The following is a 15,368-nucleotide window of genomic DNA, read 5'->3' on the forward strand; positions in this document are numbered from 1 at the left end:
CCTGTATAAGGAGAGCCAGACTCTTCATCCTCCATATCACATCAATCTATTGCGTTAAAGAGTTTGCCCACCCCAGTACATTTTCACCATGCGTTAAAGCTTGCCAAATCCTAAAAGATGTAATGTACACACTTTTAGGATAGGCATCAGATTGCCAGTCCCAGTAGTCATCACAGAACCTTACGAGTGCGATTTGCAGACTTAGAATTAGAGTCTCAGCTCAAAGTCCTATTATATGAAGTGTCAGAGACTTGGGTCAGCATGTGACCACAAGTCTGCGAATTCCATACTTGTGGTCTCAGGACGACTTTTGGAGCCGACAATTTGAGGCAAATCATAAAGGTGTGCATATTACACACTGTTAGGGCTTGACAAGCTACATAGCTAGCCAAAAATGTACTCAGGGGGCGGACGAACCCTTTTAGCCAAAAGTAATGGACAGACCAATGGTGCCAAACAAGCAGTGGGTTTGTGGAATAACCTGGTGTCGCATCAATCCACAGTTCTCTGAGCCTTCGTCTGGCACGTGTCCGTGCCGTTTATTGGATTATAATCACACTTAAAAAGGCTTTAAAAGAAAAAATCCACGGCTTCAAAAATACTCCATTAACCAATGGGCAAAATCATAAAATCAAGTGCTCAACGTAATGTTTTCAAAACTTTTCTTAGAGAAAAAGTAAAATACACAGATGGAATGGTTACAACATTTTACACCAATGTATTTACCCATACCTGATGGCGCTGCCTTGTTGGCTACTGACCCTGGCATGCCCTGCTCCCGTGGCATCTGACCAGGGTTTCCTTGCGCATTCTTGTCCCACAAGCTAACATTCTTGTAATTGTAATTGGTAGGATCCCCCCAGGCCGCTGTACCATCATCAATGTCCATTTTACGTCCAATGGATTGCGGTGTTGGCTCCTCCCAGCCACTTGGCTCGTCATCCTTCGACACTGTAGGTGTAGGGCCAGCTTTCCATCCTGGGTTTGGTGGTTGCCGCCCATTTCCAGGTGTTGGAGCCTGAGGGCCCCAAGAGCCAGAAGACTGCGCAGCCGGTGTAGCTTCTTGCTGCTTGTTCCAGGGTACGGGAGGCCGAGGTGCTTCTCCCCAATTACCTCCTCCAGGAGGCCTTTTACTCTCCTCCCAACCACTTCGAGAAGCTGGGTTAGCATTCGGCCCATTACCCCAAGATCCAACATCATTTTGCCCTACTTCTCCCCAGCCAGAGGAAGCTTTGTTTCCTGAACCATCCCAGCCAACAGGGCCTTTGGGTGGCTCCATGTCCTCACTGTTGCTTCCTCCCCATCCATTCTTTCCGGCAGACCATCCACTTCCAGAATTATGTTGTCGATTGCCCCAACCTTGCTCAGTACTCGAACCATTATCATTGTTCCATCCAGGACCTGCCTTTTCTTCTTGTCGTCCACCAACCCCACCCCCATTTCCCCCACCACCACCTCCTCCACCACCACCGCCCCAACCAGATGGGCTATTTTTATAGTCATTCCAGCTAGTTGCTTTGGTGTCCTTCCATTCCTGACCAGATGAAACCGGTGCATGGGATTCTCCCCAACCAGACTTATTTTGATTGCTTTGGCTGGGGGCATCCCCCCAACCCCCTGAGCTCTTTGCTTGTGATGTATTTTCCCATCCTTCAGTGCCACGGTCTGCTTTACCGTCAGGTCGAGCTTTAATTTCCTCTGTGTCCCATGCTGCATCTTGCTTTATCTGGGTTTGGCCCCAGCCAGAGTTGGAAAGTACTCTGGGATCTAAGTCTGTTCGATTCAGCAGGGTCTTCAAAGCATCCTGACTATCTGGGAGAGTAGGTCTATGTGACCGCCGATTACAGGAGTTCAAGCTGTCTCCACTACCCCCAGCCTTGGGGTTACTTCCAGTGCTTTGCCCTCCAGCCTCACTTCCTGCAGAGCTGGGAGATCGGCCCCAGCAGGCCGATGATGACGAGTTGCCCTGGTTCTCGGATAGTGAGTGGCCCTTCTGATTGTCCCATGCTCCAGTGCTAGAATTTCCTTGGCTTGAACCCCCCCAATCACCAACTTTTAAATCCTCTTGTCCAGACGGCTGCTTCCATTCTCCCTGAGACACCCCACCTGCCACCATTTTGTTCCCTTCACCCCACTTCACTTCACTGGGATCTGCCTGTGGGCCATATCCCCAAGAACCATTTCCACCACTTTTGTTGTTGTCCCAAGAATCTCCCCTGGACCCATTGGGCCTATGAGATGAAGATACTTTCCTTGCATCATCCCTCTCTCGTCCATTATTTCCAGAATTGCCATGTCCACTATTGGCATCTCCTGTCACAGACTGACCCCTTGCTGTCCCCCAAGTGCCCACCCCTCCATTCTTTCTTTCTCCAGTGCTTTGAGCAGAGAGGTCAGAACCTCGGCAGGCATCTCCTGCCCCAAAGGCAGTTCCCTTGTTGTCAAGGGGATTTGAAGAAATTGAGTTCGTAGAGTTAGTGTTTCCATTTTTTGGTCCGTCAGTGTGATGGGTTGTTGCCGGCTCTCTGCCTGAGGCTCCAAAACCGGCACCCGCATTTTCCATCTTTGACTGCTGCTCCCGAGAGGATGGACCCGTGGGGCCAAGCTGTGCGCTGGAGAAGCTGCCATCTGGCTCTGGGTTCCCTTTCCTGCTGCTTTCCTGAACCAGGGCCGGCCAGGCCGCCGGGTTGGTATTTGGGTTAAAATTGCTGAAACCAGAGGCAGGTCCCGTTCTTTCAGACCCACCCATATTCCTCCAGTTTCCTAGTCTATTAACGCCCTCTGTAGCAGGGTTGGAAGACGGGACGGGCTTAGCCTTGGGGTCAGCTTTCCATACCCCCTGAATACATTCACTGCCAGGCTGCTGCTGTTGTTGGCCTTGGCCCCCCCTTCCTTTGTGATTAGTGGCGCTTCCTTGTGGGGGACCCTTCTCCGAGGCTGGGTTCGAGGCACTGTTGTTGTCTGTGGCGTTATCGGAAGGGGGCTCTGCGTCCACGCCGGCTATGCAAGGCCACTCTTCCATATCCGACCCGTCTACAATCACTTTGTCCCAGGCGTGGGGAGGGTTTGCGTTGGGGCCGCTGCTGGATGGGGCTCCCGAGCCCCAAGTGGAATTTGCATAATTTGAAGTAGCAGCTGCCCCTGACGAATCTGGGGAAAAAAAATAAGTAAAATTAGATTCAAAACTAAATAAAGCATTAACTATATAATAAATATATATTTAGATCATCATGCATAGGTCCAAAAATGGTTGCAGTTGCAATGTGTGGCAAAATTATTTTGTAAAATTGAGGCACATGCCGTTCGCCATGTTTATTAAAGGGATTGTTTGGGATTTTACATTAATAGTCTTTCCTTGGGATAGGTCATAAATATCTGATTGGTGGGGGCGTGACACTCGGCACCCTCCACAAATGAGTTGCGGAACTTCACAGCACAGCTACATCAATGGTACAGTGGCTGTGGCAAAGTACTGTACATCTGCCCCCTATTGACTTGAACAGGGGGTGAATGTGCAATACGCGGATACGGCCACTATACAGTCGTTGGGAGATAGGCAGCTACGCAACTGAGCAGGTTCGACTGCTGCCGGCCCCTGCATTAGCTGAGCGGCGTGGGTGCTGGGTGTCGCACTCCCACCAATCAGATATTGGTGAGCTATCCAAAGGCCACGTTCACATGTTCAGTATTCGATCAGTATTTGTAAGCCCAAAAAAGGGTGAAAATCAGAGGAAAAGTATAATAGAAACACGTCACCACTTCTGCATTTATCACCCACTACTGATTTTGGCTTACAAATACGGTGGCCAAAGGATAGGCAATGTAAAAGTCAAGGGCATCCCCTTTAGGAGTTTTAGGCATTATTAGCACCTCACTAAAGCTACGTTCACATTAGCGTTTTGCGGGGCTGCGTCGGGCGCAGCCGCGGCAACGCATGCGTCATGCGCCCCTATATTTAACATGGCGTTGTCTTGCGTTTTGTGACGCATGCGTCCTATTTGGCGCAAGTGTCAGGGCGCAGAGGACGCAGCAAGTTGCATTTTTTTTGCATCCAAAATCATGCCAAAAAAGGACGCATGCGTCTCAAAATGATGCGTTTTGCATGCGTTCTTGTTTGCGTCATGCGTTGCGTCGCCGACGCAGCACCGCACAACGCAAATGTGAACGTAGCCTAAGCTCAAGCTTTCAATGGTGAGAAAATAGGCAGGATTTTTTAATTAAAAAAAAAGAAAAAAAGTTCCCTATGAAATTCATGAAAAAAAATAAAATCATCATTAAATTATAATTTTTTTTTTTTTAAATCCTCTTATTTCTTTGTTTAGGAAATATATCTCTAAAAAAAAGCTTTTTTTGAAAGAAATAAATTGCAGGAATCGAGTAGAAATAATATTTTTTTGGCCAATTTTCCCACTTGCATAAATGGCCATATGGGCACCTAAAGTTGCCCAATTGTATAGGATTTGGGCAGCACATAAAGGATTTGTGTACAATGCCATACTGCAGTTCAGGAGAAACCCATATGGTTCCTGGCGATGCAGCCGACAAACCCACATTACAACCATATACATCCTATACATGATCCCGTAAGGAAAGTATACGGCCGCAGATGAAGGATCTTACCCTCGGACATGCAATCTCCCACCTAATCGGAAGGATAAAAGGGGCATTGGAGCATCTGAAATGGTGGCCTAGGATCGCAGCAAGCACAGCCAGAATATTGTTAATCATAAGCCCTTGTATATTTGCATAGAAGTTCTCAGCCATACACAAGAAAAAAAACACAATTGCTTCCCTGCCAGTACAAAACACAGATTTAAACCATTGTGAAGAAAACAAGGAAATGATAATTTACTAAAATAAAATAAATAAAACTGTTCTCACAAACAGTAAAAGTGAGCGTGTAGGGGTCTCCCCGGGTACACACACACCATTGGAGAGCGTTTCTGTTTCCACTCCGGAGGACAGAAGCCAAGCTTTTGGACCTGCATAAGAGTCTACAGATGTCTGGACAGAAGTCTTGGACACCACAAGAGTTGCCCCTCAAGAGGCCTCAATACGTGAAAGAGATTCTTACAGCCTGAAAAGCCATTCCAGAACACCATGTACACTGCTAGCTTTCCACAGAAAGGGGCCTTTGTGTTCCTGCAGAGACCCTGCCACATACAGAGAAGAGACCGCTCCTATTCCTAGTCCCGCACGGATTTCATCCATCCTACATCACACCCCTGCTGCAAAGACCGGGCCTGACAATTCCCAAACTTAGAGCTTTTATCTCCAATTTGTCAAAACATTTATGGAGCCACATAAACGGCCATTATGTCTTACCCACAACCAGTCATAAAGCTATGCATTACAAAAAAAACAACAAAACAAAAAATCAACACCACAAAAACAAACAGGAAAAGCCCTGATTGAGTTAGAGGTTACACTAGTGTTTCCCATCATGTGCCTCCCAGTCGCAGGCAAAAACACATCCCTGATAGTTTCCACAAGAGCAAAGGCCAGGAGATCTAATCTGAGTGTTTCCCCTCTGCCTCAACATCAGCTATCTTACAGTGGCTTGCAAAAGTATTCACCCCCCTGGCTTTTTACCCATCTTGTTACACTACAACCTGTGTATAAATACTTTTGTACTCCGATTTGTGTGTGATGCATCAACACTAAATAGTAAAATATAGGCATAAATTAAATTTATGGGACCAAATAACTAAAAAATTGGCATGTGGATATGTATTCACATTTTGGCTTTGAACCCCTAAAAATTTTTGGTGCAAGCAATTCCCTTCATAAGTGACATGCTTAGTGACAGGATGTCCCCCTGTGCACGGTCTAAGTGTCACATGGTCTGTCAGTATATACACACACATATACACACACCTTGGGGTTTGGAAAGACCCCAGAGCCTAAAAAGGAACATTCAAGTTACAGCAAAAAAAATAAAAATTGCTGCAAATCGACTTTCCTGAGAAATCCACACTAGTGGGCGAATGTGATCAGATCTGTAGGGAGATTAAGATTGGAGATTAATGATACTATACGCCAGAGTCTGGCTTACCTGTAGCGGGTCCGCTCTCCCCCGGCAGCAGTGCTCCTGTCCCTGGCTGTGCGTTGCCTGGGCTAGTCCCTGGTGCAGAGGAGGAGGGGGGAGTCCCTGCTCCTCCCCCCAGCAGCATACAGGACGCCGGAGGGGGCTGCCCACGTTTCAGTAACACTTTGTGGTCCTGCTGGCAGCGGAATCGCGGTGGCACCTCCCGAGGCATGTAGCGGGCGGTGCTGGGCGGTTGTCCGTTCGGCACTGCCACCCTTTTGGCATTGTTGCCACCATTTACTGGTGGCGAGGGGGAACTGCCAGGTAGGCTGGCGGCCGTCGCTTGGCTTGAACTTGGTTTCGTCACTTCGGGCACTTTGGTTTTTTGTTCTGTGACCTAAGGAAAAAAGAAAAAAAAAAGTACATAAATGAATAAACTACAACCCTCATCGCGGTTTCATTAACACACCGTCTTTTTCGACAGCAAAAAAATAGTCCTGCTCTCATGGATTCATTACCAGATAGGTATCAGTAGCAACTTCAAATGGTCAGAGGTGACAATGAGGAAATAAGACACTGACTATTACAGGCGAGGCACGAAGGAACGCCATTACTAACAGGACAAACAGCAGAGAAAGAATGGTCAACACAAGTTTTGTTTTTTAACTCTATTCACTGCTTTCTGTTCAGACAACGTGCTACTAAAAATGGTTGTGATTAGTGATGAGCGAGCGTGCTTGGAAAAGGTGTTATCTGTTCATGCTCCTGCGTTAATAGAGTATCTTCGGCATGCTCTAAAGGTACCTTCACACTGAGCAACTTTAGAACGATAACGATAGTGATCCGTGACGCTGCAGCATCCTGGATAGCGATATCGTTGTGTTTGACACGCAGCAGCGATCAGGATCCCGCTGTGCCATCGCTGGTCGGAGCTAGAAGGCCAGAACTTTATTTCGTCCCTGGATCACCCGCTGACATCGCTGAATCGTAAATGTAAAAAGAACAAAAACAAAACACTACATACTTACATTCCGGTGACTGTCGCGTCCCTCGCCTTCAGCTTCTCTGCACTGTGTCAGCGCCGGCCGTAAAGCAGAGCACAGCGGGGACGTCACCGCTGTGCTTTACGGCCGGCGCTTACACAGTGCAGGGAAGCTGACGCCGGGGGACGCGACAGACACCGGAATGTAAGTATGTAGTGTTTTTTTTTTACATTTACAATGGTAACCAGGGTAAACATCGGGTTACTAAGGCTACGTTCACATTAGCGTTACGCTAATGTGCGTCGCTGTTGCGTCGGCGACGCAGCGGCGACGCGCCCCTATGTTTAACATAGGGGACGCGTGCGTTTTTTTGTTAGCGTTTTTCGACATGTGCGTCGTTTTCGACGCTAGCGTCGGACGCACGAAAATGCAACAAGTTGCATTTTTCGTGCGTCCGATTTTCGTCAAAAAACGACGAACGCGTTGCAAAACGCAGCGTTTTTGCGCGCGTTTTTGGTGCGTCGCGCGTTGCGTCGCCGACGCACCGGCGCGCAACGCTAATGTGAACGTAGCCTAAGCGCGGCCCTGCGCTTAGTAACCCGATGTTTACCCTGGTTACCCGGGGACTTCGGCATCGTTGGTCGCTGGAGAGCTGTCTGTGTGACAGCTCTCCAGCGACCACACAACGACGAAACAGCGACGACGCAGCGATCGGCATCGTTGTCTATATCGCTGCAGCGTCGCTTAATGTGACGGTACCTTAATACTATGTTCTAGTCCCCGTGGTTGCATGTCCCGTGGCTATTCAACAGCAGCAACACATGCATGGATTGGCTAAGAAAACAGGAAATCCCTGCATGTGATGCTGCTGTCAAACAGCCACGAGAAATGCAATCGCAGGGACTCGAACATAATATACGAGCAAGCCGAAGATACTCTATTAAAGCACGAGCATGCTCAGATAACACTGTATCCAAGCACGCTCGCTCATCACTAGTTATGATCGATGTACCTGTGAACCAGGCAACCATCTCGTCAGGGCAGAGGGGTCACACTTTATTCCTTGGCACAATTATTTTTAGCTCGATGAAGAGCTTCATGTTTATTTGCAATTAGCAAAAACTCGCATCTTTTTATATCTGAGAATCTGATGAACGAGAAACAATATACGAGACCAGAGATATTAACGAAATCTCGCCAAGAAAAGATGCGTCCTGTCAGGTACTACATATGTTCTCATTAACTTCTATATAAAAGGACTTCAACATTATATATTTTTTTTTTTTTCATTCTTTCTTAAAACAGACTTCCAAGTAAAAAGCAGCAATTCTGGTAGTTTTTTATTATTTTCCTTTCACAGAATTCACGATATATCTTTAATGATATACGGTAGTTTTGTAGTTCAGTTTAATATGTTGTTGTTCAGTTTAATATGATCACGGAGATACTAAATTTCTAGAGCTTTTTTTTTTTTACATTTGACTAATTTTTACATTTTGAAATATACATACATGCATATATACATATATATACATATATATATATATATATATATATATATATATATATATATATATATATATATATATATATATTATTTTTTTTTTTTTTGGGGGGGGGTATAGTTATATTTTGGAAGCCAAAACTCTCTCACAGGTTTTATTTCGGGAGTGATTGACTTATTGCTGGAAGGGATGAACAAATAGCTGCAATTCTGACAATTTTTCGTTTTTCTACAACAATTACTCTAACAATCCTTACTATAAAAGGATATTGCTTACAACAGACTTTACAAAAAATATATGGCATTTTTTGGAGGTTTAGTCATTTCCCCTGATTAAACCTTTTTTTAATTGGGTAACTTGGATTTTTTTATTCTTTTTACTTTTCTAGGGAAACCTAAGTATAGAAAATACACTGCATTACTTAAGTAGTGCAGTGCATTATTATCTCAGCCTGTCAGTGTTCCACTGGCTGGCAGCTCATTACATGTTGGTATGTGGCAGAGCAGATGGCCATTTGTAGGCCTCCAATTGCCATAGTAAGCGATCGCTTGACAAAAATAGCATGCTCTGTCCAACTCCTTACATGTGGCAGTACCTACTGACCAGGTAAAGTGATGCATAGGAAATGTAGAGCCAACTTTCATCATAGGGCAGAGGTTCGCTTTAAAGAGGTGGTTTGAGCAATTAGCAGGAGAGCTGTAATGGGCAACCATTCAAGTGAATATAGGCAATCATGTAATATACAAGCGGCTTAGCCTCACAACAGCAGGAGCTGGAGTTACTTAGGATCCAGAGTGCTGCTAACTGGGAGACCCTGCTGAATGAGGTGTACATGTCCTAATAGGCACAATGCCACATTTTACAGATGACTTGCACTGTATCACACTGCTGCTACAATCATTTAATAAAAAGCTGAAAAATTATAAAACCTACGGTAATAAAGTATGACATTTAAATGCCCCTGTACTTATCAGATGACATACAGTACATAGCGAGCAAGGCACGGACAACATAACTAGTGGACACTGAATTGAAGAGGTGAGATAAGTCAATAACCAGGAAAAACAAGGCGCATATGAATTGGCCATTAATTCTTGCCTGGGATAAGTCTGAAGAGCGGGGCTCTATACCAATGGGTGTGAGGTTTTTTAGTTAAAGTGCTTTCACACCAGACTAATTGCATGTCCCAAGGGGAGGAGGGCGGTGAATGGAAGCTATCCTACATAAGGAGGCAGGTATCTTACATGAGACTTTGGAAAATCTCTACAGCACGGGATGTTAACTCCTTAGGCTACTTTCACACATCAGGTTTTCGCTGTCAGGCTCAGTCCGACTAAATTTTAAAAAAATGGATCAGGCGAATGTTGCTGCCGGATCCGTTTATTTCCCCATAGACTTGTATTCGTGCCGGATTGCGCCGGATGACATTGCATTTCGTCCGTTTTTCGCTGGATCCGGAAAATATGCCGTTTTCGGTTTCTGGAAAAAACGTCCATAGCAACGTTTTTTTGTCTCCGGCGAAAAAGACGGAAGCGCTGGATCCGACACTTCCGGCTGTTTGCTAGAATGGAAGCCTATGGGAGCCGGAAGGTGCTGGATTCGGAAAATGACAGATTCCATTTTTTTTTTAAACTGAGCATGCTTCAAATTTTTTTTTTATCCAATAATCTAGATATGTTAGCCGGATCCGTTGAAAAAAACGGATCAGTCGCATGAGTTTTTCACAATCTGCGCCGGATCCGTTTTTTTTCCAACATTCGGTGGATTGTGCCTGATGCAAAAAACCTGATGTGTGAAAGTAGCCTTACTCACAAAACAGGTTTCCTTATCGATTTTTATTAACTTGCCGACATAATGTGAAATGTGGTGAAAGCACTGAATAAAGAGTACAAGTCCAGGCAATATGCTAAGGAAGGCTTCCCTTCCCCGACGTAAGCCAGCAAGGCCAACCTGCATGGAAAGATCAACGGCATCGGGTTGTTTGGGATTTTCAAAAAATTGCTCGACAGCAGGAATGGTTACACAATAAGACAAGTATTACTATCTTGTTCAATCACCCTCTGCTACAATGCGGCCATTCTGACGATCTCCACCGATCCAGCAGAGAAGACATCACATCTATTGGTCACATGATAGCTGCGGCCAGTCACTTGCTTCAGTGGTCACATGCCATACATGTGTCACAGCGGAGGCCAGTGATTGGCTGATGCAGCCCATCAGAGCTGTTGTGCTATAGCAGAAGTGGGCTGAAGAGACAAGCAACGGTTATTTATTATTTGGTATCGATATCTGCCCCCTGGGCAACATTTTGAAAATCCTTGAAAAGGTCTGTAATAATCAGATGACACAATTATGCTGACTGGATGAGGGGATCAATTACAACAGGAAAACTGCAGTGGATGCACGGGAACTTTGGAGTAAGGACTTTTACAGGAGTCCAGCTTCCCCAACTAGCAAGCACATAAGGAGAAACTTATTTCAAGGCTGAATTTAACGGGATCTTGTGAAATAACACAGTTCATACTGTGCAACTGGCACGGCAGGGCAAGGAGATAAGGAGAGCTGCCCGCATGTCCCATTGTCACTACTGCATAACAAGAGTACCCGTTAGGCTCTGTTCACAAAAGTTTTTTATACTTTCAAAAACAAAGGGTTTTTCAAGCGAAAATGTTCCTATTATGTGAAGTTTTTGAAAAAAGTTATAACTTTCCTGAAAGCAGCTTTTCAAGTTGTTCTCAAAACTTGACAGTTTTTGAAATTTGACAGCCTAATTTGAAGCAGATTTCGTCTAGACCTGCTTGAATGAATTGAAATGCATGTTTTCCCACCATGCCAACTTCAAAACCTCTAAAAAAAACCTCTGGAAAAAAAAAACACAACCACCCTCCGCATATAAACAGCAAAGAGTTTCCAAGCATTTTTGAAGAGGAATTTAGCCTTAAACTGATTGTCTACTACTAGGACAACCCCATCTTAAAGGGAGCCTGTCATCCCCAAAATCGATGGTGAGGTAAGCTCACCGTCATCAGGGGCTTATCTACAGCATTCTGTAATGCTGTAGACAAGCCGCCGATGTTACCTGAAAGAGGAGAAAAAGACATTAGATTATACTCACCCAGGGGCGGTCCCGCTGCGGTCTGGTCAAACGGGTGTCTCAGGTCCGCTCCGGCACCTCCCATCTTCATCAGAGGACGTCCTCTTCTGGTCTTCATGGCGCCACTCCGGCGCAGGCGTACTGTGCTCTTCCCTGTTGAGGGCAGAGCAAAATACTGCAGTGCGCAGGCACCGGGCCTCTCTGACCTTTCCGGCGCCTGCGCACTGCAGTACTTTCCTCTGCCCTCAACAGGGCAGACAAAGTACGCCTGCGCCGGAGCTGCGGTGTGAAGACCAGAAGGGGACGTCATGGAATGAAGATGGGAGGCGCTGTTCTGGACCTGAGACACCCATCGGAGCAGGACTGCTCCTGGGTGACTATAATCTAACCTCTTTTTCTCCTCTTTCAAGTAACATCGGGGGCTTATCTACAGCATTACAGAATGCTGTAGATAAGCCCCTGATGCTGGTGGGCTTACCTCACCATCGATTTTGGGGGTGACAGGTTCCCTTTAAACTAAATGTTCGGCCCTTACAAAACAACAAGGCTATGTGCCCACGTTGCGGATTTCTGTGAGGATTTTTCAGCTCAGTTTTTGAAAAAATCTGCAGGTAAAAATGCACTGCGTTTCACCTGCGGATTTCCAGCGTTTTTTGTGCGGAATCCACGGCATCACAGCCCAGTACCGCAGAGTGCCGAGATTGCTGGAACGGAGCTGGCACAGGAGGGGAGTATAGATTTTTGTTATTTTTATCGGGCTGAACATCTAGTTTAAGAAGGGGTTGTCCTAGTAGTGTGCAACCCCTTTAACCCCTTAGTCACAGAGCCAATTTGGTACGTAATGACCAAGAAAATTTTTACAATTCTGACCACTGTCACTTTATGAGGTTATAACTCTGGAACGCTTTAACAGATCCCGCTGATTCAGAGATTGTTTTTTTCGTGACATATTGTACTTCATGTTAGTGGTAACATTTCTTCGATATTACTTGCGATTATTTATGAAAAAAACGGAAATATGGCGAAGAGTTTTAAAATTTTGCACTTTCAAACTTTGTATTTTTATGCCGTTAAATCAGAGAGATATGTCACAAAAAATAGTTAATAAATAACATTTTCCACATGTCTACTTTACATCAGCACAATTTTGTAAACCAAATTTTTTTTGTTAAGGAGTTATAAAAGTTAAAAGTTGACCCGCAATTTCTCATTTTTACAACACCATTTATTTTAGGGACCATCTCACATTTGAAGTCACTTTAAGGGGTCTATATGATAGAAAATAATGAAGTGTGACACCATTCTAAAAACTGCACCCCTCAAGGTGCTCAAAACCACATTCAAGAAGTTTATTAACCCTTTACGTTCTTCACAGGAAGTGAAACAATGTGGAAGGAAAAAATGAACATTTAACTTTTTTTGCAAACATTTTACTTCAGAACTATTTTTTATTTTTTTTTCACAAGTGTAAAAACAGAAATCTTACCATAAATTTTGTTGTGTAATTTCTCCTGAGTACGCCGATACGCCATATGTGGGGGTAAACCACTGTTTGGGCGCACCGCAGAGCTTGGAAGGGAAGGAGTGCTGTTTTACTTTTCAATGAAGAATTGGCTGGAATAGAGATCGGATGCCATGTTGCGTTTGGAGAGCCCCTGATGTGCCTAAACAGTGGAAACTCCCCACAAGTGACACCATTTTGGAAACTAGACCCATTAAGGAACTTATCTAGATGTGTGGTGAGCACTTTGAACCCCCAAGTGCTTCACAGAAATTTATAAGTAGAGCCTTTTTTTTTTTATTTATTTTAATAGATTTTTATTAACAATATAAAGAAGAGCATCCGGATGTCATTAACATTGCATTATGTCACATACACATTTTCTTATTATCTTATTTCGATACACCCCTTATTTCAATACACCCCAACATTACCCCAACTACCCCCCTCCCCCCTAAGACAGCTCATACCCAATCTACACCCACTGAGGCCTTCCCTGCCTCGTGTAGTTTATCCTTATCCAGGTCTTAAGAAACTCGACGTCTATACTCCTCAATCCAATTCAAGCCAAGGAGACCACATCTTATTATACATTTCTATTCTCCCCCTTTTTTTGTACACCCCCTTTTCCAATTTTAAACCATGTTGAACATATTGGAGAAATTCCCTTCTCGCAGGTGGTTCCGCATTAATCCAATTTCGTGCTATTACTTTCCTTGCCATGTAGCGTAACCTAGCAATTGCAATCTTCCAAGTATTGTCAACTCCAATTTCTTCCACATATCCCAGCACGCATACTATCGGGTCTCTAAGAACTCTGCACTTATACGCTACTTCAACCCGGCTCAAAACCACCACCCAAAAAGCAGCCAGCCTAGGACACGTCCACATCATATGATATATTCCTGCATTCTCACTCGCACACCTCGGACACTCAGAATTGGCACGCAATCCCGCTCTGTATAGCACTTCCGGAGATTTATATACTCTATGCAGAATATATAACTGCGAGAGTCTATATGGTTCACTCAAGGATAGTCGCGGAACCCACTCCATCACCGATTCCCAGGTTTCATTCTCCATCGGCCCTACTTCCCTCTCCCACTTAGCTCTCGTCTTTATAGGGAAATCTAGCAAAAACGTGTGCATAAGGTCCTTATACAGGGTGGAAATAACTCCCCTTGTAGTCCCGTCACCACACACATACTCCAACACAATATCCTCTTGAACTCTGATATCAACCTTCTTCTTCTGAGCTCTAAAGGCATGTCTCATCTGCGCGTACTGATATACCCCTGTGGATCGCAGCCCAAATTCTACCTGCAATTGAGAAAAGGACTTCAATGCTTGCTGCTGAGTTATCTGGTGAACAAAACAAATTCCCTTATTCTGCCATTCCATCAGTCCTCCCAAAGCCTCAAATTCCTTTAAATTGCTATTAGACCATATTGGTGTGAATTTAGTCAACCCTGTAACCCCACGAATCTGCCTTAGTCTATTCCATAGTTTACGAATCAGGAATAGGGTTGGGTATACTTTCCCCAAAGCGCCCAAAGAGCCATCTTCCAAACACCTAGCCATCGGTCCGTCACCTCTTCCATTAGATGTTGTACTGCACTGGATGACGCCCCTCGCGCCCAGCCCTTCAAATACTGGCTCTGTGCCGCAAGGAAGTATATTTCCGGGTTGGGCAAAGCCAAACCACCATCCTCCTTAGGTCGCTGAAGCGTCTCCAGGCTAATACGTGGATATTGTCTTCCCCATATCAAACTTCTAAAGAGGGCATTAATCTGCCTGAACTTCCCCCGAGGGATCCAAATTGGTGCGTTATGTAGAACATATAGAATTTTAGGCATCAGGACCATTTTAATAAGGTTTACCCTACCGACGACCGATAGATGTAGTTTATTCCAGGCATCTACCTTCGCCTTGAGTACTCCCATAACAGGAACCAAATTCCTCTGTAGGTACTCCGCAATTGGCACCGAAACATATATTCCAAGGTATTTAAATTTAGAAACCACCTGTAACCTTTTATCACCAACATCCTCACTCACATTCTCACCTACGTCATCCACCCTAAAAAGAACCGACTTATCCCAATTAATTGTCAATCCCGACACCGTACCAAATCTCTCAACAATTTCAATGGCCCCTCTTAGTGAATCGTCTGGATCTGCCAGGAACAGCAAAACATCATCCGCGTATAACGCTATTTTTTCCTCTATTTTCCCATACCTAAACCCAGGGACCCTAT

The 15,368-nt window shown here is 44.9% G+C and overlaps 1 protein-coding gene across 3 annotated transcripts in view; it reads right to left on the bottom strand.

Moving 5' to 3' along the window:
* The window catches only part of TNRC6B (trinucleotide repeat containing adaptor 6B), a 120,825-nt gene that overhangs the window by 21,851 nt on the left and 83,606 nt on the right, over positions 1 to 15,368 (bottom strand). For all 3 annotated transcript variants that reach the window (XM_069736897.1, XM_069736898.1, XM_069736899.1), the window contains exons 5-6: positions 6,056 to 6,425; positions 733 to 3,150 (exon numbers count right to left, since the gene is read on the bottom strand). In XM_069736897.1, the coding sequence (XP_069592998.1) occupies positions 733 to 3,150; positions 6,056 to 6,425 (2,788 nt within the window). The remainder of the gene's footprint in view (positions 1 to 732; positions 3,151 to 6,055; positions 6,426 to 15,368) is intronic.

The sequence above is a fragment of the Ranitomeya imitator genome, chromosome 8 (genome assembly GCF_032444005.1).
Source record: "Ranitomeya imitator isolate aRanImi1 chromosome 8, aRanImi1.pri, whole genome shotgun sequence".
In the NCBI taxonomy this organism is placed as follows: Eukaryota; Metazoa; Chordata; class Amphibia; order Anura; family Dendrobatidae; genus Ranitomeya; species Ranitomeya imitator.